This window comes from Centropristis striata, chromosome 19, assembly GCF_030273125.1.
Source record: "Centropristis striata isolate RG_2023a ecotype Rhode Island chromosome 19, C.striata_1.0, whole genome shotgun sequence".
Taxonomy (NCBI): Eukaryota; Metazoa; Chordata; class Actinopteri; order Perciformes; family Serranidae; genus Centropristis; species Centropristis striata.
In genome coordinates, this window is record NC_081535.1 from 19091246 (window position 1) to 19117777 (window position 26532).

The following is a 26532-nucleotide window of genomic DNA, read 5'->3' on the forward strand; positions in this document are numbered from 1 at the left end:
ACAGGCTGCTCTCTGTCTTCCTGTCTCACCGTTGGGACTGAACAGTGGTAAGTGAAAAGAGTCATTCAGACCTGTGGGACAACAATGGCTGTCTAGGAGAGACTGTCTAGGTACTATTGATTTTATCTGCTTTGTGGCTAACAGTAGTTTGCTTGTTTAAGGGTTGAAAAGTTCATTGCTAATGCAGAACATAAAGGACACATCTGAAGTTTCCTTTTAGACAGTGGAATGGTACGCATCAGATATTTGCTTTGGATCAGTCACTGTTTTCTTACCAGCATGTGGTAAAGTGTGTGAATATTACCAGCACATGAAGCTGACAATGTTCTCATTTCTGACTCTTATTGCTTTTTTAACCCTGAAGGCTAATAAAATCTTGTAGCTGCACAGTCAAGCTCACAAATCTACTGTCAGGCATTAATAGCCGCCCCACATTTCCTCGCGGGGAGTAATAACACAACGGCGCCTACACGTACGCGCAGAGTTTATCCCCTCCAGTCGAGGATAATGACACACAAACACAACTCCTCCTATATCTCCATTCAGTTGCACTGCCTGAGGAAGCTGCTGTGCAGAGAGCTGTTATAGCAGGTGATCGCCCTTATTTGGTAATGGCCCAGATCATGTGACCACAAAATGGTGGAAGCTGTGAGCTGTTTGTAAGCTGAGCATCTCCACCGAGAGACTGGGAGAAAAAGGAATTAGGCAGGGAACTTGGAAGAACATCCATGCTCTGAGACGCAGAAGGACAGAGATTCCCGAGCCCCAGCAGTGGTGAGTAGATAGCTTTTATTTTGTGAGGATAAAAAGAAGAGAAAGAGGAATATGTTCTATGTATTTTCCCCCCTCACAGACAGGAAGCGAGAGTGAGGGAGGGGCTGCTGTCATCAGCACTGTGGGTCTGAATCAGCTCAGCATCCTCCATGGAGGATACACATAACAGCTGATGCTAATTTTGTTATTCTGCAATGTAGGAGTGTGTGTCATTGTGTGTTTATTCACAGAAACGTGTACAGTACATGGACATTCCTGTGAATAATCAGCATTTTATCATGTGTACATGAGTCATGAAGCCATTCAGCATTTTACTGTTGCAGCTGTTCATACAATCACATCTTCCTTGTTCCAGAGTCTCCCGAGGAGGAACAAGGATGTTTCTTTTTGTCATGCGAATGAGCGCACGTGACTCGCTGTGAATTTGCATCTCTGCCCAATCTGTGCTCATGCAAGCGTGCAGTCATTCGATTTGAATCAGCACTAGAAACAGAGACAGAGGAGGGGGAATGAGCTTGTCATGATGTAACAAGCCCCCCCCCCCCCCACCCCCCCCCCCCCACCCCCTCCTCCTTCCAGCCCTCAGCATCCTCCCTCCTCCTCCAGTTTGAATGGGAGGATTAGTCACAGGGAAAGATGACCTTTAACCTCAAAATCTTTCTCATTATTCTCATCCCTCCCCCTCCTCACACCCCTTACTACATTACCACTCTTATCTGCACTCCCCCTGTTCTCTGATTATAGTGGATATCTATCAGTAAAACAGATAAAAATGTAAGTAAAATCAATACAGCATGTGTGAACACAGGCTGCTGCTCATGCTTTGTACTAAAGATTAGGCCGGTTGTTGCTGCATTTTTAAGGCCAATGCTAATCAGATTCTTTTTGAAGGCTATATGAGCTACTTATCCATTGTCACTGTAATACCTACATGGTGGTCAGCACAGACGCAGTTTGGAGAAGCAGACAGAAGTATTGACACAAGCAAAAAAGCCAGTAAATGTAAGGCTGTAAACGGTGGTAGCAGCAAGATGTAGCTACTTTAGCCCCTTACACAAAATACAATACTTGTTCAAGTGTATGCTGTATTTTAGTGCTTTAGTTTGCCATCAGACAGCCCTTTCTGATGGGGAATATATCAAATATCTTTATTGTGAAGCGTTATCGACATAAGTATCTGAACAGGGTGATGATTGCTTTTTCCCCTTAATAAACATAAAATATCAAAACATACATCAGGATAAATATTGTATCAGAAAAACGAAACACAACAGATTTGTCTAATTTAGCAAATATAAATACAGTCAGGCCAAAAATTAATTATTAATTTAAATTTCAAACAACAGAATTAAGAAAAAATAAGTAAATAAAAAATAAATCAATGAATAAAAGTGTATCAATATCATATAATCATCTATAGTAATTCCACCTATTTGACAAAATGGGGGGGGGGGGGGGTTAAAGGGTGCATTCACAACCCAAAGTTTAGTCAGTTTCTATCAAACTCTGGTGCAGTTAAATCCTTGTTGTTATGGTTCGTTTGTTCACTTGTAAATGCTCCAATCATACTCCAGTGAGGACCAAAACAACTGGTCCATTTCCGAACCAACCCTAGTGCGATTCGACTGCACTGTGAATGTAATCCAACCCAATTACAGGAAATAAACCAAAACACATACATGAGATGCTGAATAAAGTCCACAAAAACAATGATGTTTAGAAAATCATTCGCCAACATTTTCCACCGCCAACTTTCCAACCAATAAGAAATAACACTGCAAGTATATTTTCAGCCCTCCTTCTTGAATTCATTCACGCCCTTTTGCAAATCTTTCTTTAAAATTTGATCCGTACATTTATGCACTGTTAAAGCAAACCAGACTAAATACAAAACGACCCAAAAGTATCAACTTCTCTCTGATTCAGATTAACAAATCAGACTTGGGTTGTGAAAGCGTCCAAAGAGAGCATAGATATAACGCTGTTAGTTTCCTGTTGGAAAGGGCTGTAAAATGGCAAGACAAAGCATTGAAAATATTACAAATATAGCATCATATATTTTATATTCATCATAATATACATTATAATCATATCCTGTAAGATAACTTGTCACTAAAGCTTTCAAATAAATGTAGTAGAATAAAAAGTGAAAATGTATAGGAAATACATTTCAGAGACAGATGCACTTAGTTTTAAGGTTTGGTCTTTATAAAATCAGAGGAACATTCAGATGTGAGGAATCACAGGTAATTCAGTGCACAATAGTCTGGCAACTCTCCAGGTTTGTTGTTGTAGCATAAGGAGTAATGACTATAATTATCTCCTCATAGGTCCTCCTGCGGATGGACCTGGCATCAGAGAGTAAAATGAACTCTGAGGGGGGCGAAGGCAGACCAGGTGAGTCAACCGACGCTCAGATTCACAGCAAACCGACACTTATTCACTAAGAAGTGTGAAGACATTGTTCCAAGTGAATAACTGTGTTTATGTGCTGTATTTTTCTTTTTACAGTCCCTCCTACCTCTCTTCCACTGCAAGGAGGTGCCACCCAGAGAAAAAAGCTATCCGCCCCTCGAATCAGCCTGTCACTGGACCAGAGTGAGGATGACTTGGGGGAGACGCCAGATGATCTCGACATTAACGTTGACGACCTCGACACTCCCGATGAGGGGGATTACCTCGACTACACGGACCATGAAATGGACTGGGAAGGTGGGTCACTTAAGATACAAACAATACACATAGTCCTGAATTACAATGATTCACAGTAGTAGCAATAGTCATAGTATGGAATTTAAATGATAATATTGCAGTTTCAGGATTTCCATCTAGTCTCTTATTTTGTAAAACCAAAAATAGTAAAAAGACGTATTTTTGGATGGATACCATATGATAAATATGATTAATTAGGATATCTTTTTAGTCACTGTAGGTGTACAATGAATTGCAGCGGTGGAAGTATTTGGATCTCTTACTTGAGTAAAAGTACAAAAGTGTCAGCATCAAAATGTACTTACAGTATCAAGAGTAAAAGTACACGTTATGCAGAATGGACCCACTCAGATTGTTTTATCTTTTCTAAATATATTATTTGATTTATGTTATTGATGCATTTATGTAAGCAGCATTTTAATGGCGTCAAGGTAGGGATCATTTTAACTACTTAATATAGCTACTGTGGTTGAATTTATAATCTATAATCTAATTTTAAGTTGATCATGTTAAATCTTGAGTAAAAAGTACTATAATTTCACCAAAAATTTTGTAAGGTAGAAGTATAAAGTAACATAAAATGGAAATACTCAAGTAAAGTACAATACTCAAATACTCAAAATTGTTAAGTGCAGTACTTGAGTGAATGTACTTAGTTACATTCCATCACTGGAAACCCAGTTTAAAATACTCCAAATGCAAAGGCTTCCATCATTGGGCTGTATGGTGACAAATAGTGACTGAACAGACAAATGAATATCTTCAGTTTTCAGTGAAGACTTTTTTTTTTACCTATACCAGTAGGAAAAGGGTTGTCATGGTGGTGCAGTGCTCTGGGTTTTTTCTGGCTTCCTCCCACAGTCTAAAGACTTGCAGGTGTTAGGTTAATTGGTGCCTCTTTCTGTCAGCCCTGTCATAACCAGGTGACCTGTCCAGGGTGTCCTCCGCCTTTCCCCAGTGTCAACTGCAGCCCTCTCCTGTGACCCTAGTTAGAATAAGTGGTTACGGATAATGAAGGAATGAAGAGTGGGAAAGACACAGGTGTTAATAAAACACATTCTAAATGCCTAAATTCATTATGCTGCTTCGGTTTCAGAGTCCTGGTATGCTGGTTTAATGTCACATTATCATGGTTTACTGGGACACTCGAACACAACGGAGCCATCACTGTACATTTACTCAATTACTGTACTTAAGTACACATTTTCGGTTCTTTACTTGAGTATTACCATTTTATGTAACTTTATACTTCTACTCCACTACATTTTGAGGGAATATTGTCTATTTATTGCACTATATTTAGCTGGCAGCTTTAGTTACGTCTCAGGTCAAGATTTAACAAAAAACATGATCAATTTAAACTGATTAGTCATTTTTTTCAACAGTATATTGAAGTTAAGTTGAAATGAGCCCTACCTTGAGAAAATTAAAATACTGCTCACATAAATATCCTCAATAATATATTTAGAATATATTTAACAATCTGAGTGGGTGCATTCTGTAAAACAAGTCCTTTTACTTTTGATATTTTAAGTAAATTTTCCGATACTTTTGTACTTTTGCTTAAGTCAGTTTTGAATGCAGGGCTTTTACTTTGAGTGGAGTAATTTCACAGTATGGTATAGTCATTTTACTTAAGTAAGGGATCTGAATACTTTTCCACCACTGAAGGTGACAGTGAGCTCCAAGTAGATAAAGTTTTATTTAAGTTTATGATAATGTTCATAACATCTGTATCTATAACACAGTATTGGTCTTTTCTTATTACCAGACCCCAATCCAGCCAATCGGAGCGGGTCAAGTGAGCCTTACAATTCAATCCCAACGTACAGCGCTGAGGAGGAGCGTCAGGACGGCAAACTATGGAGGGCGGTGATCATTGGGGAGCAGGAGCACCGCATCAACATGAAGATCATTGAGCCCTACATGAGGGTCATCTCCCACGGAGGTATTTATTTATTAAGTTAAAGAGCCAGTTTATGTCCGTCTTGAACATTATCTGAATTTACAAAAGCAAATATATACTCAATAATGTCTTAAATAATCACTATGCTGGCTGTCCAGGTTCAAATTCTTTTAAACAACACTCATACTTATCAGTGAGGTTGTAATTTTCACCGGGGATGGCGCGACATGTCCGCCTCTTCTCTTTTCAGAATCATATTTGACTCATTCACTAAAATCTCTCTGAGCAGTGTCCTCTTACTGTCCACCCACTAAAATTTAAATGGGAAAAGCTGAGATGATCAAAGTGGTAATAAATTGCCTTCAGTATTACGATGCACTCGCAGCAATTAAGCTTCAGAGCAGTTGTGAGTGATTTGCAGTTTTTCTTTGCCCCCATTTTTTTTTTTTTTTTACCTCTGAGGCTTGGATATTTTCTTGAAAGCAGGTTTTTGTGGCTGTATGCATCCTGAGAGGAAGACCTGCAGACAATACTCACCTCCATCTCCTTTTGCTTTTTCATTAATCTGTCTTTATTAAAATTCACAGAAAAGATGCTTGAATTTGGAGCAGTCCAGGCCAATAAACTGTGTAGTAAAGGTGGAAATGCATACATTCACATATAACATTATTTGAGTTTAGGCTCTTTTTTGATGTTGCAAATAAAAATCTGTCAAAGTATGAGTTTAGTAGCTAAATTGTGCATTAATATTTCAGCAATTCATACAGCATATTGCATGTTATTTTGGGGTTTCTACCATTATCCACTAGCTCAAAGTTCAGTATACACAGATTAAAATTAACAATAGTTCATATTCATATTTCACAGCTTAGAATTTTTAAGTTAAGTAAATATTTTATGGTAATTTCTTCCTTTTTTTAAAGCTTCAACTTGATGTATCATTTTCATTTTGTTGCCACTTTGGCTGATGTTCTAACTTTTTTAAATTCAGAATCAAATTTGCATAAAAATATGATTTTTTTCCCCCACTGGAATCGTTACTCTTTTGTTCATACGATGCACAATACTGTCATTATTATGAAAAGCTTTATACAAATTTCATCATAATTTGGTATTGGCATCGTTAATGCAAAAAAAAATATTTTATTGTGTGCATTTCCCCTCTTGCTTCGTTCGTTCCTTAGCTTCAGCTGAACTTTGGATTTTGGATTTTGTCTCCATGTCTTGCATTACTTTTCATTGTTTTAGAAGGAGATGTTTTTCGACAAGTATGGACAGGAGGATCAGTAACAGCAGCCAAAAACTGTAGCAATGCACATGCGAAAATGTGAACCTACCCTTTAAATACCCACCTGACAGTACTCTATATTTCTGGCTTTTTCTGGCAAGTTTTGTGTTTAGTTTATCACAAGTCAGTGATACTGGCACAAAGAAACAGAAGTAAACAACCAATTGGATTGAAAGTATCTGGAACTGACAGCATCTATTCAGCAGAATTAATACGCGATTTGTCATTGTTTGAGCAAGTAAACATTTGTCCCTTTCAGTTTAAAGCGGGCCTGAATATCTGATTCCAGAAGTAACAGCTTGTTGTAAAAGTCATAATCTCTGGTCTGCTGTGTCACAATCGGCCATTGTTTTCAAACTGGCTTCTGCCACTTCTCGGCTAACGAGACGGCAGAATGATGTCTCATTTTGGAAATGTTTCATCTTACCTTGGAATCGGGCCAAGCAAAAAATGAGGAAGCACAGGCTGCAGTCGAAGCCAGCTGACGAGTGTTAACAGCATCCAGCGGGCAGCAGAGAGGGAACTCTCCACAAACAAAACATGGTGGAAATGTTCACCTCCTCTGCACATCAGAACAATTGGATTCAGGTTGAAATTGGGCAAAGTGGCCACTTGACAATAATACACCCTGTGTGTTTCATGAAGGGCGGCTGCTGCTTTCCCAAACAACACTCTAGCGGGTGCAAAGGTGACGGATTAAAGGAAAACATGAATAAATAAGTGGAGAAATGGGTGCAGATGCTTCCATGCAGGACATAATGCATCACTGAAAGTATGAAAATCTTCTCTCCACAACCATATGAAACACCACGGCTGAAACTAACGCTTACTTTCATTACCAATAGTTAGCGGGGATTCGCGTAATGTGGGACACTTGGTAATGTGGGACACTTAAGGTTTGGCTGGGTCATATAGCGTCCCAGTTGTTTTTATCATTTTTCTGTGAAGCGTGACAAGCTAAAACTGTTGGGAAGCACAAGATTAGTCTTGATAATGTCAAAAAAATAAATGAATGCAACAAATTCTCACATTGGAGAAGCTGAAACCAAAATATTTTGGATCAAGGATATCTTTATTATAAATGCCATATTATTTTTCTGTCAAGCAACTAATAGTTTCAGCTCTACAAAACACAATGGAAGCCAGGGAGCATTGAAACTTCCCTCATGGTCGACACTTTAGGTTGCCTTTCCTTTAGTTTACTGCATTAAGACTGCTGGAGGACTTGAGACTTTGGACACTGAGTCACACTATATTAGTTTCACAGGCAGGGGACCCATCTCTCTCTTTCCTCTCTGTGGGGCCTCCTCTAAAATCCTGTGTAACTAGCGAGCCTTAAGTAATTGCGCCATATTACCGTTATTGGTGGAAATGTGACCCTTAACCAAAGCAGGTATTGCAATATATTCCCACTGTGCTGTGGGCTTAAACACAGATGTCTGTCACTATAAATATCACAAGCTCTGTCATTTAGATAAAAGACCCTCTGTCTGAGTGACGCCAAATCTGGTGATGAATGGGTTGGGGAATAAAAGGAAATTGCATTAATATTAAAAGTAGTGAGAAGAAACAGGACACAGAGACAGTCAGACAAAGGAGACACAGATTGGCAGATAAATTGAACAAAAAGAGGAAAAATAAGTGAGCAATCAAATTTTGAAAACTATGCTAATGAGGGGTAAGCTCTTACCAGCAACATAACAAGGTCAGGCTGACTCTTATTACTTTTGTTTTTCTGTGTTTTTATCAAGGCTACTATAGCAATGGAGTGAACGCCATCATAGTGTTTGCTGCCTGTTTCCTGCCAGACAGCGACAGAGAGGACTACCACGAGATAATGGAAAACCTCTTCCTGTGAGTTTTACACTGCAATGACACACACACACACACACTGCTAACATACGACAACATGCTGATGTCTACCAGGTATATATTTTTTTTACCATGTTCAGCCTCTCCGTTGTGTGGTAGCATGTTAACATATCAGGGGAATGTCACTAGATTTACAGGTATAGAGAGGAAATGAATGACGTATTTTTGTAGTCCAACCCGGAAGTTAGCATCACCTTGTGGTCTATTGAGAATTCGCCTATGGGACTGTTACGTTGGATTGTGGATGATTGAATCCAAATGGATCTTCAGGCCATCTGTAGTGGCTCCCTGTGGCTGTGACAAAAAAAATAAAATAATGATAATTATATTTTCATTTTCATTTATCATTGGTGTAGGCCCAAAGCAATTTGTATTCTTTAGTCATAAAAATGTGAGGCTTATATACGGCAATAAAGCTTCTTTTTTAAAAACAAATTAGTCAACATAAATGTATATCATAGCTTATGGAAATCTTAATGAGGCCTTAACCTATATTTTTTTCCAACTTTAAGTCTATTTTCTCTAGCTAGACTAGCTTTCGATTCCAAACTCCAAAATCATATTAATAAATGATCATTTTTGACCAATTTGTCATGTTGGTAGACTAATTTAGACTTACTAGGCTATTTTATTTTCATTCAAAATAAGGTTTGTGGCTCAATTCCGAGAATTGATCTCTTATTTTGGCCAACAATTGCTCTTTGTTAGTAAAGGTTGCCGACCCCTGCACTAGTTTCTGATGCTTACGTGTTTTGTTCAGCAGGATAATCTTCACAAATGAACTTTGTTAAATGTTTGAAGCGTAAATGCAGCTGACAGAAGTAAAAAGCTAACGTTATGCTATCTCAAACTACTCCACAGTCACATGACTTCAACATCGCTTCAGATGGTGTTCAACAAGCTAACCAGCGGTTTTGACAAGCTAGCAAAACCGTAGCCTAATGAATAGTTTTGCAGGAGCACTGAAAAACACTACTAGAGGCTGTAAGGCCACTAGTGAGAGAGTTCCTGTCCGTGTCTGGTGTGATGATGTCTAATGTCCCCGACAACCACTGTCGTCTCATTTAGCCACTTAAGGACAGATAAAAACTATTTACTAATGCATTTTATGTCGTACAACAAAACAAGAACATCTTTTCAGCTTGTGTTAACCATAGACATCTAACCACCAACCCATTTAAAATCCTTATTGAGTTTGAGAGGAGAGACCCCAGGGCGCTAAAACTCACACCCATAAAAGTATATTAGGTAGTTCAAATTAGCCCTACCTGGACAACAGTAATGCATATGTATATGCAGTATATGCAGTAAATGCTGCATATAAAAATGCATCCAAAATTATAATCTAATAATATATTTGGAATATATATATATAACAATCTGAGTGGGGCCATTCTGCATAATGAGTACCTTTACTTTCAATACTGATACTGTTGTAAGTTTTGAATGCAGGACTTTTACTTGTAGTAATTCTGCAGTGAGTTATTAATTATGTTACTCAAGTAAGGGATCTGAATACTTCTTCCACCACTGCGTCTCACAGAGCTGCTAGCATTGCTGAAGACTGTTTTCATGACACATCTCAGGTTGTATTTCATTTAAAGACCCAATGCAATGAGACCTCGCTCACAAGAAGCTTTTTTCATGCTCTATAAATAGTTTTTAGCATGACGAGGATGCTACTTTAGTCTTTAATCTGTCATCTGTGCAAGGAAAACTCTCCAAATAAAGTGCCAGAAATAAACTAATAGCCTAGCTTGTTTGTGGAGACCTCCCATGTTGATATCTTCACTGTGGTGCTGGCACAGTTACACTTCATGCTTGGACAGTGTGATTGGGATCCCACAGGCTGTTCTGTGAAAGATATTGAGTAAGCTGGCATATCTGAGAGTTTTGGATAGAAATGAAAGGAGGTAAACCACAGTGTCTGCACTTTCTGATGCCAGATGGCTTGAGGTCTGAATCCTTGCGAGGAGGAGTTAACTATAGCTGGGAGGTGGACGGTATGCAGCTTGATGTCAGTGGGAGATGATCACAATAGTCACGAAACAGAGTGGATCAGCAGTGTTGATTTGAAAGCTGGAGAATGACATTGGATCAGAAGGAGAGGGAGAGTCAGAGTGAGTCCAAAGTCATTGAAGTTGAAGGAGTTATTGAGGAAACTGTGTTAGCCGAGAATATTGTCAACTATTTTCAAAGGAGGTGACAAAGTTCCCCGCTGACTGAGACGAAGGAGAGAAGGTGGGGGGGATTGAGGAGAGAAATGAGAAAGAGATAAGTTTCTTTTGGTTTGAATCACAGTATTGGATTTTATAAAGGTAGCAGTCTGATTGAGCTGCTGCGATGGATGCAGGAGAAGGGAAAAAAAAGAAATTCAAAGCAAAACAGCTCATCCATGAAGCAGCGGTTGTACCAGTTTCTCAGAGCTGACATCAGAGGGGAGAAATATCTTAAAATGATGCCAGTTTTTCAAACTGAGGAAGACAGTATGTCTGCTATTTCTTTATATTGTTGGCATTCAGAGTCACAAAACATAGTTCAGCGTTTCTTGCTCTTGCATTTCATCATTTTGACATAAAGACAAATACATGACTAATACAGTGAAAGAAAAGGGAGAGTTTTTGAAAGAGCTACTTTATTCTCAAAGATACATTGATGAATGGAGCTTTTGATCTGTGCTTTTTGTAAATTTTGTCCATCTTTTTGCGGAAATGGATTAAACATAACGGTATTATTGGAAATTGTGGGGGCAGTGTAGCGAATACTTCATGTGAAACATGACTACAGGACACGAGGAAGGATTTTTAAAAAATCGCTTTTTGAGGAAATACTGATAAAATATATCTGTCCACATGTTGCGATGTATTTAATAGAGCCCGACAGATATGGGATTTTCAAGACCGATGCCAATACTGATTTTAAAGGGGGAAAATTAATCGATAATCAATATGGTGGCTGATAAAAAAAAATAGACCACTTTTATGTGGATTGTGCACTGATTTTTCACCGCTCTCTGGTTACATTTGCACAAACATAAAACGTTATTAAATACTATTTAACATAATCATACATTATACAAAACAATGCATTACATTGTCAGCCAATTCTATAAATGATAACTGAGAAAATACAGAACAAATAGGAATACAATAAATAGCCAAATAAACATCATTACTATTGAATTTCAGTCAATTGCTGACTATTAAAAGTATGAAACGCGAAGACCAGCCAAGCAACATTTTCTGCATTATGAAATACAGAAACATTTTCATAACCGCACATAATGAACAGCATATACATGGATACCAACAGGCCAATTGATTTATCTGTTGGGCTCTAGTATTTAATATTCTAGCAGACTGCTTTTTTACTGAAGTATTTGCGATTGGTAGTGTCACTGCACCATTTTTCCCCAAGAAAAAAAAGAAAAAAGTTTTGACCACAGCTTACGGTCTTCAAGCTTTTAAGTATTTAACGGTTTTCACGTTTGTCTTCAGCTACGTGATCAGCACACTGGAGCTGATGGTGGCGGAGGACTACATGATTGTGTACCTGAACGGAGCCACACCCCACAGAAGAATGCCTGGCCTCGGCTGGCTGAAGAAATGCTATCAGATGATTGATAGAAGGTCACTTACACTTTTTTATGTGAAAATATGATCTAATGAGTGATAACAATAGCATGACCTGTCATGATGATTCGTAACTCCCATTATTAAGAAAGTGAAGTTGCAACGCGGACATAAAAACAGCTAACACCTGATGCATTGTGTTGTCTTCAGGCTCAGGAAGAATTTGAAATCCTTCATTATTCTCCATCCATCGTGGTTTATCAGGACCGTTCTAGCTATCACCAAGCCCTTCATCAGGTAAAAACTATCCCTTCTTATTTCTAGGGAGTGTTTGCCATCCACCAGTGACATAGCTCGTCAACTTCTCACTGGATTGCTCTGAAAATTTGTACAAACAATAATAGTTCCCAGAAGGTGAATTGTAACAACTTTGGCGATCCCATGGGTTTTTCCTCTTCATCACTATGACATTTGTCTGAGCATCTATTATATGAATTCCCACGAAATTCAGTATAGACAAGTATGTTCCTCTCAGGATGAATAATTTTAGTGATTGTGACTTTCCTTCTAGTGCCATCATCAGGTCAAAGGTTTTATATGTCCAATAATATATATAAGGGAGCAGAAACACTTGCACCTGCATAATTAATAAAATCCCTTCAGTTGTACTTTGTGTTTAGTGCTAATGAACAAAAGTTAGAATGCTCTCATGCTTTTGAACACTATACATGTTATACCTGTATGTTAGCACTGTCATTGTGACCATATTAGCATGCTGACGTTAGCATTTAGCAGAGGTGTGGACTCGAGTCACATGACTTGGACTGAAGTCAGAAATTTGATGAATTCATCCTGGACAAAATCAAAAAAGACTTGCAACTCACTTTGGACATTAACACCAATGACTCGTGGCTTCACTTGGACTTGAGCTTTTTAACCTCAAAATACTTGATACTTTCCCCAGAGCACAAAGTAGGTCTCCAATAAATTAGTATCCAAAATCAATTAACGCAAACACTATTCAATCCAAGCATGCTTCAGATGCACTTATCCAATCAAGTTGCAGGAGAGAACCATAAAGAACTAAAGTTAAGTTACTGGGCAGCAGTTTAAAAAAAAAGATAACTTTGTTGACGTACAAAAACTACATGGTGGTCTAATTCTAACCCTAATTTATGAATAACTTTAGTCACACTTGTTTCAACAAAAAGGATTTTTTTTTGTAAATTGAATATATTATTATTATGTTAAAGTTTAATTACATTTAGTGAATATCAAATCAAGACCAGTTTAGGACTCTAGTCTTACAAAAGCAATGGCTCTGCCCCACCTCTGGACTTTAGTTTGAAGCCTCACAGAGCAGGGAGGAAGGCTGTAGAAGTGTAATGTTGTTCCTTCAGAGTTAAACTACTTTAACAGTTTCACTTTTAAAAGAAAAATGGATGATAATAGTGTTCCTCTGATGCCAAGTCGGTTACTCTCACTCTGTGTATATGTTGCTCTTGTCACAGCACCAAGTTCAGCAGTAAGATTAAGTACGTGAACAGTTTGGATGAACTGCAGGAACTCATCCCCATGGAAAGCATCCAGATCCCAGAGTGCATCATTAGGTGAGTCCCCTAAACGCTGCACCTCCGCCTCCTCCTCCAAGTGCTGAGTTGTCTTATTAAATGACTTTATATTCATCTTGTCATTTGAACTCTCACCTCCAGACTTGACAAGGAACTGAAGGAAGCAGCAGAGAACTCAAAGTAAGCATCGTCTCTCCTGCCTCTCATTACTTCCCTCTGTGGAGGCACTGGCCCCTGCCTCAGTTTCATCCTTGGCTGGAGCGCTCATTTATCAGATGGCTCACTTTTAGATCACAGGGACTCTTCTGCTGGATGAGGACCAATTGGATTTGGCTATCGTTGCAATTACAGGAAGGGCACAGGGAAAAAAAGTTGCTAAAGATGCTAAATGCATCTCTTTTATCTCATTTATCATTACAGCAAAATAAATGAGCCAGTCCTTATTGCAGAGTGATCTATTACGCTGAAAATAAATGTTGGAACGACACTGTAGAATCAGGCTGATTAATTGTTCATCGAATCATAATTTGCATGTCTTCAATTTTTTTTGAAATACTATTGCATTACATCACTTCACAACAATAAATTGTGCTCTAACAACCACTCTATTTTTTTCCCTTTCATTCAAGAATGAATAGTTTTCTGCTGGGAGTGGAGCCAGCAGCAGCAGGCAGAACAGAGTAAGTCCTCTAAGACATTTAAGTTCACACATGGAAGAGAAATGGCCTGTTGTCAGCAGTCTGTCACCCATACATAAACATACCCGTCTTTTAATGTCTCTGTTTTTCTGTCTTCCCAGCAGACCAGACGCAGCCGGTGCCAGCAGCTCTTAAACCCAAACATCCTAAACGGATGGCTCGTCTCAATGTTCTCAAGTCACTGTCGTATTGTACGGGTGAAGCTGGAAAACAAAGTCAAGGCTTGTAAAGCTAAGTGTGTGTGTGTGTGTGTATGTGTGCGTGTGTGTGTGTGTGTCAGTGTCAGTGTTTGTCAATTAGACACCGAAGTTAAGAGAGACAGTTCACCCCAAAAATGAAAGATACATATTGTTCCTCTTACCTGTAGTGCTATTTATCAGTCTAGCCTGTTTTGGTGAGAGTGTTGGAGATATCAGCCGTAGAGATGTCTTCTGCCTTCTCTTGAATTATTGGCTATAGATGGCACTTTGCTCACAACATGTTCAGTGGATTATGACAAGCAGTTAATTTTCTTTCTACCACCCATTCCAACCGTATCGCTGCACGAAAAGAAGCGAGCATCTCCTTATGTACTTTGCCAAGTAACCTTAAAGCTCAGCTGAAGAGGACACCATTCTTGTTTACATCGAGTCTTTTGCCCATGAACTTGCCTCTGTGTGGTGATGCGGTCGGTCGATGAAGTAGGTAGAAAGTAGAGCCCAACAGATATACAAGTTGACAGATATTATCGGCCCATACCAGCATCGGTGGTGCTGTCCTATATGTGCTGTTATGAAAAACTTTTTTTTTACGCAATAGATCAGAAATGGTGCTTGGCTTGATATAGAATTGGTGTTAACTATTTTTTAAATAGTCAGTAATTGACTCAAACAGAACAGTAATTATTTTTATTTAGCTATTTATTTTATTTCCATTTATTAGACTACTTTTTTCCCCTTATTTGAAAAGGGGGAAAAAAGCGAATAAAAGCTCTTTATTTTTATTTTCTCAGTCATCATTTTCAGAATTGGCTGACAATTTAATGCATTGGTTAATGTACGACAATCTTTAATATTATTAAGTAAGGTTTTATGTTTGAGAGAGTAGCTCTATTTACATTTCATTCCAGCTCAAAAAATTACAATAATGGCCACCATACAGGCGGCAATCTCCGTGTCTGAGCATGGAGGCCAACCAGGAAGTGCCTTAAGCCTGCAATCCACCGAAAATTCCAGCAGGGGGTGCCAAGTTTTGCTGCAAAAAAAATCTGCCCTCTCATTTCAGTGCAAAATTTGAAAACTTCTCACTTGATTTATTACCTCAGACAATTTTTTCAGGATAACACTATGGTCTCAATCGCTAGTAAAAAATCATCTTCAAGAAAATTTGATGTCAATAGTTCTAATAATGGCCCCATTTAGAAGAAAATAGAAGATAAAGAATCGTATGATTTGATTGACAGGTCACTGAAAAGGAGAGCCGTCATCAGGAGAGAAGCAGAGCAATGCGTATCCACGGCAACATGTTAATAAAGTTATATATAACATTATATAGATAGAAAAGAGGACGTTTACCGATTTGGTCTCATAACTTTGACCCTTTCACACTGTATTTTCACTTAATGACAGTTTATTTAAACGTTTTATTCAGTAAAAATGTCTTTTTCAGCGTTTGGTTGGACTAACAGACACTCCAAGGAGTTGCTGCTCAGTTTTCTTTGGTAAGTAACATACATTTTGTTTTTGTTTTTTGCTAGCCAAAACTAACATCCCACTTAATGCTCCAATTAATGCTAACATGAATTAGCAGCGGCTTTGCTCAGTCAGGTTGAGGTCTAGAGAGGCGTGTAGTCAGTGTCGTCAGATCCCTCTCGCGCCTCCACAGTCCAATTATGGTCTGCTCTGCGTATCGGAAACAAGATGGCGACGCAAGATGGCGACGAGTGTAACGCTGAACTTGAGGCTTCCAACCGGCAGTCCACAAACCAATGGGTGACGTCACGGTGACTACGTCCATTATTTATATACAGTCTGCCATATCAATAAAATTCCCCCGCTAAAATCAGTATCAGCATCCGTCTCAAAAATCCCATATCGGTTGGGCTCTAATAGAAAAATAGTTCTGACATGAAACTGCTCACATTAAGGTCTGTGGATTGTCTTGACTAACCGCTTCATGATTTCTGGAAAGCGTACTTTTGGCGATTTGCAAAGTGACATCTAGTTCCTTTATATTCTAGAGAAGGCCAACATCTCCAACACTGAGCAATTCACACCAAAACAATCTAGATTGATTAAAAATAACTACTTGTAAGAAGGAAAAATGCATTTGATTTTGGGGTGAACTGTCTGATTTAATATGAAAACACAACTTGCAATAGTTCCTGTTAAAACTCAAGAGTTAATCTCATTCTTTATGGCTGCTGTAGCATCTACTGTACCCTTGCACCTGTACTCCAGAGAACTATACAGTCATGTGTGATTCTGGCAGCACCTACAGAGTAGCATCATCGTTCACGGTAGGGCAGGAAATGCAATTACACACGAGACAGTGCACTGCGCAAATCCATTTGTAGAGTCTGTAGTGTTGTAGCTGTGTGCATGAGAAGCAGTGAAGCAATAATATCACCCTTTACTGGTCCCACACTCTCAGTATTTCAGATAAAAAGGCAACTTGTGTGTCAGCAATGTACAATAAAAGCACATGGTGTGGCCAAAAAACCCCTTGTGCCATAGATGATGACCAACTACTGCATTTAAGCAATCCACTCCTTTGTCTTAATACTTATTCTAAACTAGGAAAAAAAAAGATAGAAATAGCTATTTAATCTTTAAGAGTCTATCTGGAATTAAAAAATAAGTTAAATATGGAACCAAGTTATCAGTGCAATGTGAGAGCATGTCTTTTTAGCTGAGCAAATGTGTGTATGTTTTCAATCTGTTTCTGTCTGAAACTGGAAATCATCAGGAAGAAACCTCAGATTAAATATAAAGAAGGGATATCTGTAAAGCACAATATCTTCTGTATGTGTTTGTGCACCACTGCATGTCCCCTCATAGATAACTGATGGTCCACGAACCCATTCTGCTATGGTGAACTGAGGATGTGCAAAGAAATTTATGGATCACTGTCTAGTAATTAAATAAAAATGGATTTAAGTCTGAACGCTGGTTTCAATCGTGATTTGTTAATTGTACTTGATCAATTGTTAAGCAGCAGTTTTCATCATAGACTGCAAAAGAAGTGGACTACCCTTTTGCTGGCAATGTGTTCAAAGTTGCTGCTGACAAAGTTAGCTTCAGTAATTAGAGGTAAACCGAAAATAACACAGTTATTAAAATGTACGCACCTCTATCCTGATTTACTGATTGCAAAGGTAGCCGACCTTCGCCCTAAAGCTTTTCTGTTTTATTATCTATTTTAGTCTAAATTGGACTATAATTTACAAAATCAATATCATGCTGTATTGAAGAAGACTTGAAACTAGCAATAACAAACCGTTAACTTATTAGGAAAATGTTTATGTATACATCTAGACTTCTTTTTGCAACCAGTGAAGTCGCCCCCTGCTGGCCTTCAGAAAGACTGCAGGTTAAAGACTTTTCAGTTGCCGAGGCGATGTCCACTTCTTTTAAACAGTATATGGTTTGTCACCCTGTGAAAGCTCAACTTTTTACTACATGTGCATTCTTTTAAAGACTTTATTTGAACAGAACACATTCATAAATTGAAATTCAGTGACAGCAAACCACGGAATATAGAAATTAATAAGAAATACCATGATTAATCAAATTGAAAATGTCAAACCGCGGAATATAGAAATTAATAAGAAATACCATGATTAATCAAATTGAAAATGTTAATCCAACACCACAACAATTAAAAAGATGATTAATTAAACTGTCAAAACTTGTAAATAATGATAAATAACGTTATATATGCTGGGAAGTCATCATACTCCAAACAAAGTCCAGAAAAGCAAGTACATTTATGTAAAAAGTCATTAAGAATGATAAACAACATGGAATATTTCTGCAGCACATTTTGTGAATGGATAGTTGTAAAATGCTGCTCATTATAAATAGCTTCTAATGTCTCACTTGGTTCGACTCATATTCAGTGAAGGATGAATGGGTCTGTCCCTTAGGGCACGGGGAGATAAGCAGCACAGAAAAAGGAGAGGCAGAGAAATGTTTCTTTAGAAATATTCTTACACTTCACCGGAACGTGTAGCTCTCGTCATCGTACTCCAGCTCGTCGTCGTTGTCCTCTCCCAGCTGTCCGTACCGGAACTTCCTGTACACGGTGCCATCCTGGCCCATGTAAACAATGTCCTCATCTTCATCATCGTCGTCGTCATCGTCTTTACTCCCCGAGCGGCGTTCAGCGATGTCCACCAACTGAGCCTCCTGGAACCGACCGCCGGAGGAGCTGGCGCGGCCGCTGTAAGACGCAGAGGAAGCAGAGCTGTAGCCGCCGTGTCTGCTGCCACCTCCGAATCCCCCGCCGGAACCCAGTTTCTCGTAGCCACGAGGAGTAATGTCTGGGGGCGCTCTCTTGGACCGGGAATGTCGGATGAGGAAGACGACAGCCACCAGCCCCAGCACCAACAGTATGCAGGCGACGATGAAGATTGCCAGGTTACCTCTGGCCTCCTCTTCCTCCTCATTCCTGAACGCCAAGTTGGTGCTGAGGACGCACTCTCCTAGAAACACACAGGGATGGTATGTTTTAGACACATTGTTTCAGCACTGTTAAAGTGCTTAAATACTTGATTAATCCTCTGAACCCCAAGGTGTTTCAAGACCATAAATCACAAAAGAAAACAATGTTGAAAGTTGTTTATTCTACATTTAAAATAGTATTGAGCATGAATTATCACAAATTTAAGCTTAGATTTGCTTATTTTTGCTTATGGAAGCTTTTGTCAGATATGAATATGTTCAAGGAAGTCGGACAATTTTAATGATACAGTTTTAAAGTTGCAGAATTTTTTTCTTTCAATCCTATCATGTAAGCTCAACATTTCTGTGGGTTCTACATGATAATCTGGCCTTTCCCCCGATGCTTTCAGTGGGCGGGAGTAATTGCCAATCGGCATACCAAAATACGATACCATCACAGGGAGCTTTTCAGTGGATTCATGGGATAAACATTGGATTTACCCAGTCTATGGCTACATACAGATTTTTGGCAAATCAAGTTGGTAAAACTGTGAAAACGTCTTTATCTCCAACAAACTCCGTCAGAGCATCATCATATTTATTTTTAATGGTTGTTATTGCATCTATTTCAGCAATAACTGTATTTGCAGCTGCTACTAGTGTTAGCACTAGTCCCTCCTAAAGCCACTGTTTGGTAAGCAGGAGACCGTATTTTACATCTTCATCCCTGATTGGCTCATTGAATTGGCTCAAAAGATTGATTCATCCCTGATCCCTGATACATTTCTACATTTCTTGAAATGAGGTGGAATGGGCAGACTGTCATATGATAGGATGATCTTACTAGGCCCGGGGTTCAGAGGGTTAATTGATTAGTCAAAGGGCATACATTTGCCGTCTCCAGCATCTCAAATATGGTGGTTTATTTACAGGGTAAAGTTCCTAAGAGGCAGAAGGGGGATATGAACCCTTCACTTTTCAAAATCCTATTTCTGATTTATTCACTAAAATCTGTCTTCTAACTGACAAACTGCAGATGAGAGAAAAAAGGAGCTGATAAAACATTAATATGCTGATCTGAGTCACCTTCAGTTATTTCCATGCACTCACAGTGATAAGCTTAACAAGCAGCAGTGATTTACAGGCCGTTTTCCCCTGGGTTTTGCCTCTCAGGCTACTTAAAGGCTGCCCTATCCTATTGACCTTATTCTTTGCCTGAACTTGGGAGCTTCCATATTGCCACATTCTGTAATTTTACTTCGGTTTTAGTGCGAAAGCATCATTACCATTCTTGGAGTTGTCAGCTTAATTATCCTTTACTTGCCAAAAAGCTGTTTTTAAGCTAAAAAAAAAAAAAAAAAAGAATATTACGAAAATATTATTACAAATTTCAATTTATAAGTATTATTAGGATAAACTGATCACATACACATGGGAATCAAAATGTTTTACTTTCTTGGCTGGAAAAGATTTTTTACAAGTAGAGGATGATTAAGCTGGTAATGCAATCACACTTAAGCACTAAAACAGAGGTAGGATTTCAAAATGTGGAAACATTGAAACTCCCTTATTAGTATTAAAAATGCAAATTATTTTAAGTATCAGACCTCAAACCACTGAAAGTCATTCTCTGAAACACTTATGGGAGCCTATTATGCTTTTCCTTATTTTTAAAAAATCATTTATATTAGTTTACATCGTCAGATGTTCATAATAAACATGGCCAAAGTTTCAAATAATACAGTGCGCTTTGTAAAAGTAATGCTTTTGAGCATACCGTTACCATGCTGCTTATTACCGTTAATTTTTGACATTTTTTTTCTATTCTCGGCTAAAGTTAAAGTCAGCTTCTGCCAAAATTTCTATAGATCTAGATCTTCTGCTCCAGGCACATTACAAACACTGCTAGGTGTAGCTACATGCTAACATCTGGGAAACCTCTAATCTTAGACACTGGTTTGTTAATTTATCCATCAATTTTGGATCAGATTCATGCTGGAACTTGTTTGATTGTTTCTGTGGGGAGTAACGGGCAAAAGTAGCACTATTTTTTACCAAAAACTACACAAAGAGTTTACAATAGATGCAGAAGACCTGGAAACGCTAACAAATCTGAGCAGACTGGGCTTTTTTCACATAGGCGTCTTAAAGTGACAGGCACTTCAACAATCTGTTTCAGACAGAGCGGGAATATAGAGGCAGCAGCCACTATGAGAAAAAGTTTTATAATTTTATGAAAATTAAAGCATGTAAACATATTATAGTAGAAACCAAAAATGAGAGTATGAGCCTGAACATGAGCATAATAGGTCCCCTTTAAATATTGAAACTAATTTAAGTATTATTTAATAACAGTTAAAGGCACATAAACTTTGTCTGCTTCTTTAGGACTGTGTGGTTCAGATTTGATTGACAGTGGCCCGCCAACCCACCAACTGTTATCAATGTGAGGGAAATGTTGCCAGATTCTGATTGGTGCACAGAACTACATGACATCCACCTTTTTATAGACCGAGTCCCGCCCACATCAACCCAGTGAGAAGAGGACAGATTTTAATGTAACCTCACCAAAACTGTTCTAGCTTTGAGTAATGGGCTCCTAAGAAAAATACATCATTTTCTTAATTTGAAGATTAGGAAGCTGATGGAGAAAGTTTTAAAAGTAGTTTTTTTGCAATAATAATGCAGCAAAACAAAGCATTTTTAATTATATTTTAGTACCAGCATAACCAATTTCATTATATTGTTTGTTGACCAGATTGATTAAAATTCATGCAAATATTTCCCCTACAAACATACACATTTTTCTTTATTTGCATATTAGGAAGCTGACGAAGACAATACTTTTAAAAGTAGGTTTATTGTCTTATTAATGCAGCAAAACAAAGAAATTTAATTATTTTTTGTTATAGTACCCGCATAGCTAATTTCATCATATTTTTTGCTGACCAGACTGGTTTCAAAAATAATTTTATACATTGATTTCAAACCGACAGTACTCCTTTGTTATCCGTCACTGGAAATTTTATATTTTTGTGACTTCTGGTCAAACAAAACAAACAACTTTTTTTTTTTCATGTCTTCTGACATTGTATAAACCAAGTGAGTAAGTAATCTAAATGTTGGTGTTGACAAAGTTAATCAGTTCTAGAAAAATAATCACTTGACACTAAAAACCCAGTCGTGCCTCTCCATCCTCCTCCATTTTCCTTCACTAAGCCAGACCGACCCACAGCCTACCTCGAGTCTCAGTGCAGTTACAACAGTCCTGTTGCTGCATCGCGGCCATCGCCGCCTCCTCCACCTCCTCTTCGTGGCGGCAGCAGAGCAGACAGCGCCCTCCAGCTTCTAAGATGGCATGAGTAGGACACATGGTGCAGTTGGCTGGACCGGGCCCTCGACACTCCATACAGGAGCTGTCACAGTCTTCACAGACGTGGGCTGAACCCTGATGAGGAGCAGGAGAAAGGACTGAGACTGAACAGACTCACGACTACTGATTCTTTGCCTCCAAAGTTATGCAAAACTTTAATTTCCAAAAGGACTGAATATAAGTGATGCATTGCCTTCTCGCTTAATCAATTAACATGCATCTACCTGCCAGACTTTTTCAGTCAGTTGCCTCACAGCGAGAGCCAGGAGATTTATTTTGAACACAGTAATAACTTTCACTCTGCTGTTTGAGATTTCTCCTGGTGCAGTAATAAGTCAGTCTGAATCACATTATTTGATACCCGGGGCCAAAACATTAGTAATAATTATTTTTGGTGAAGCAAGGACAGGGGGAGCAAGGATTTCTTGTTTTTTTGATTAAAAAAAGTGAATATTTGTGAAATTAAAACGTACAAAAAATAAAAGGTGTAGTTACCTTTATCAAAGGGTACAGGCCGATGTCGCACATGGACTCACACATGCCGTCTGAGAGCAGGTATCCAGGGAAGCAAGAGTCACAAGTGTCTCTTCCTGCAGAACAGTAAAGCACAGTATGTCACTCTGCCACTAGGTGTCTCTATAACAAAACATGACTTTAATGACGTTGTGTAATAGTGCAGGATAATGGGAGTTGTTAACTTCATTGTTAAACAACAGCAAAGCTTCCTCAATTGTGATTTTTGCGCCAAATGGGTCACGTCTTACCTGCTATTTTAATATTTTATCTTTGTCCCCAAACAGCATGAAACATGACCAATACTAGCTGACGTGAAAGAACAATTTAAACTTGCCCATTTTAACCATATTCAAGAAAACCTGTTCTATTTATCTCTCATAGATGACCTTGCAGACCTGCTTTGTTTCCTGTTTGCAACCTCTACTGCTTCTACTCTGTTTACTGGCAGATTGCAGCTGTGTCTTCAGTGCCAACTTCTGATGAACCTATGCTATAACCTAGTTTATTCACTCCGAAACCAATTGATGACCAACATGGCTTAATTCACATTTTTGCAACATTCCAGAAGTTTACTTAAAATTCACTTCCACACAAATATTCCATGATTTACAATTATTCTCTGACGTATCATTTGGTATTTCCCTGGAAGTTAGAGCGACTGCCGCGTTTCCATTAAAGTCAAAGCCAATTTTGAAATGCTGCATTAAAGAAAATCTGAATTAGGGATGTTTCCATCAACTGGTTTAGAGTGAATAAACATAGCTGAATTAACGTACATTAGTCAGAAGATGGCAGTGTAATTTATTGCTGTAGGCTAATCAGTCAGTAAACAGTAGAAGAAGTAGAGATTGTGCAAGAGAGGTTGCTAATTAGACAACTTTGGCCACTCACGAGAGAAAATGGAGAGAAGTCTTCAGGAATTGGATTCAATTGGGCAACTTATAATTATTCCTGTTACCTATTACTCCTGTTTAACGTATTAACTATTTTTCAAAAAAGACAAAAAACACCTCAATCGACAACTCAACTTTCATGCGCATTTTCGAAAGTTACATTGAGTTTTGGTGTTTCCTTACAGCTTTTCTCATGCAAATCTTCAAAATGTGCATGAAAGTTAGTTAATGGAAATCCGACTATAGAGAGGCGACCAAATAAAACAGAGCACTACTTTGAATTGTTATAATAACAAATACTATATTTACTCCTTAAATTTTCTCACATCTAAAAGTGCCAGTTCTTTTAGTATTTTTTTTTATATATTCAGGTTGTGTTTTTAAAGATTGAGGAAATAATAGGTTTGGAGCTCACAGCAACACAAAGGCCAGAACAAGTCCAAAAGTATTCAGAGACGGTCTAACACATGTTGCTCTCTTCATGGTATTTGTTGATAGTAATAGAAATGTAGAACATCACCAGCCTTTAGATTAGATAATAGTTTAATGATCATGATAATGTCCTTTTATAGGAGATAATACAATATTACTAAGGTCAGAGCAGAGTCTGAGCACTTTTACATCTGCAGTCCATGGAGAAAACAGCAGCATCAATATCTCATCACCTATGTGTGTGTGTGTTTATCTGCATGATATCAAATAACTGCTGAGTCGTACCGGAGCATGTGCTGCAGCTCTTGAGGCAGAGCTCGCAGGTCCTGTGCACGGCGTCGTGGTAGTATCCCTGAGGGCATGAGGGAAGGCAACGGCCTTCTTTGCGTAAGTAGACGAGACCAAGAGCGCAGCTCAGGCAGCTGTCCTCCCCGCCCCCGATACACTCGCCACAGCTCGGGTCACACTTCTCGCACATCCTTGAGCCCGTGTTTCCATAGTGACTATCGGATAGATGGTGAGAAAGTTATGATAGATTAGATTTAATTAAAGGAGATGAGATTAGAGTTTTGTTTGTCCTCAAAGGAAATTTCTTTCCACAGCCACTCAGTCACATACAGCTACACACGACCGTAAGTACTCAGACATGACACAGAGCAGGACGCCGTGACAGAGGGAGCGCAGTCATAACAAAACACTTGAAACCACTGCTGAGCAGAGTGAGACACAGATCCTGCTGTATGAATTCAAATTGATATTTCTGCTATATGCTGCATTGCTCCCACAAAGGTTTGAAAATATAAAGGGTGCAGTGGTGGGAAGTACACTTACTAAGTACTGTACTTAAGTACAATTTTGAGGTATGTGTACTTTACTATTTCCATTTTATGTAACTTTATACTTCTACTTCACTACATTTAGAGGCAAATATTGCACTTATTACTACATTTAGTTTTAAGTTACTTTTCATGTCGATATTTAACATAAAAACATGATTGATTTAAAGTAATTAGACTTCTTTTTTTAATTAAACCTCATAACAGTATATTAAGTAGTTAAAACACTGCTTACATAAATTCATCAATAATAATAATAATCTAACATTATTTTATATATTCTACATATAATATATATGGGGCAATTCTACATAACGAGTATGTTTATTTTTGATACTTTAAGTAGATTTTGATGGTGATACTTTTGTACTTTTACTGAGGTAAGTTTAGAATGCAGGACTTTTACTTGTAGTGGAGTTATTTCCCAGTGTGGTATTAGTATTTTATTTCAGTAAGGGATCTGAATAATTCTTCCACCTCTGGTAGGGTGGGACCGGAATAAATAGCCTTTGTATCCCTTTTGTTTTCTCTCGAGTATTTAACTGCACATCAATTTAACGGCACATTAATTTAACTCTCTCAATCACCGCACCCCAAATAAAATCAATTCTAATTAGCATTTTACAGGCCACAAGAAGGGGTATTTAAATCTCAGGCTAAATTAGCTTCTCCCTCCAAACTGCAGCCCTGTCCAGCTAACTGAGGAGAAGCGATGGTTTAGTGTCCACAGTGACATTATGTGACTGGGCCGATCTTTTATTAATGGCACCACTGTGTGACAGCGCTTAATGTGATGGATGAGCTCTGCAGCTGGGCGGTGAGCAGGTTAAACTACCTGTGCTGACAGGTCTCCACACACTCTTTGCCCTCTCGAAATAGGTGGGTTTTACAGGTGAGACACTCGTGGCTGTGCTTTCCAACGCAGGACTGGCAGGAAGGGTGGCAAGGTTCACATCTCTGCCCCGACTCGTCCTCGTAGTAGCCTGTGGGGCATTCATTCACACAGGTGCCATCTGTGCCAACAAACACACACACACACACACACAATCATGCAGCTAAACAATCAAGTCGCAGATGCTTGAAGACCTTTCCAGCATATTTCTGAGAATTCACAAGCAAAGACAGAACTCACTGAGCAGGAGATGTCTCTGATTGCAGGTGAGGCAGTGAGTCTTGCTGGGACCTGAGCAGCGGTGGCAGTATTTGTGACACGGGTGGCATTCCCCGTCCTCGCCTGCGTACTGGTGAGGCGAGCAGTTGTTGACTGACGGCACACAATGGCCGTGGCTGTCTAACCTCTGATCCTCTCTGCAGCTGGTGCAGGAGCCGGCATGGGGGCCGAAGCAGGTTAGACAAGATGCATCACAGTCTGGAAACACAAGGAAAAAGTAGCAGTCCAAAGATTATCACACCTACAGTGAAGCACATGAAGGACAATCTTTTCTT

The 26532-nt window shown here is 38.8% G+C and overlaps 2 protein-coding genes across 4 annotated transcripts in view; one reads left to right on the forward strand and one right to left on the reverse strand.

The window, feature by feature from the left end:
* Positions 1 to 10: 10 nt before the first annotated feature.
* prune2 (prune homolog 2 with BCH domain) lies at positions 11 to 17537 on the forward strand. Of its 3 annotated transcripts, none has more exons than XM_059358465.1 (12): positions 41 to 110; positions 547 to 774; positions 3105 to 3171; positions 3286 to 3486; positions 5258 to 5434; positions 8432 to 8534; positions 12050 to 12181; positions 12335 to 12421; positions 13636 to 13734; positions 13837 to 13875; positions 14325 to 14375; positions 14495 to 17537. In XM_059358465.1, the coding sequence occupies exons 3-12, from the start codon at positions 3117 to 3119 to the stop codon at positions 14526 to 14528; spliced, it is 978 nt and encodes a 325-aa protein (XP_059214448.1). In that variant the 5' UTR covers positions 41 to 110; positions 547 to 774; positions 3105 to 3116; the 3' UTR covers positions 14529 to 17537. The 3 variants fall into 3 exon arrangements, with proteins under 3 accessions (XP_059214449.1, XP_059214448.1, XP_059214450.1); XM_059358467.1 differs by having other exon boundaries at positions 14498 to 17537; XM_059358466.1 differs by lacking the exon at positions 547 to 774 and having other exon boundaries at positions 11 to 47.
* Positions 17538 to 18180: 643 nt separating this feature from the next.
* pcsk5a (proprotein convertase subtilisin/kexin type 5a) overlaps positions 18181 to 26532 on the reverse strand; it is a 36380-nt gene continuing 28028 nt past the window's right edge. Inside the window, exons 32-37 of the mRNA XM_059358692.1 lie at positions 26219 to 26455; positions 25922 to 26099; positions 24536 to 24753; positions 22905 to 22999; positions 22277 to 22484; positions 18181 to 19077 (exon numbers count right to left, since the gene is read on the reverse strand). Coding sequence (XP_059214675.1) covers positions 18590 to 19077; positions 22277 to 22484; positions 22905 to 22999; positions 24536 to 24753; positions 25922 to 26099; positions 26219 to 26455 — 1424 coding nt within the window. The 3' untranslated portion in view covers positions 18181 to 18589. The remainder of the gene's footprint in view (positions 19078 to 22276; positions 22485 to 22904; positions 23000 to 24535; positions 24754 to 25921; positions 26100 to 26218; positions 26456 to 26532) is intronic.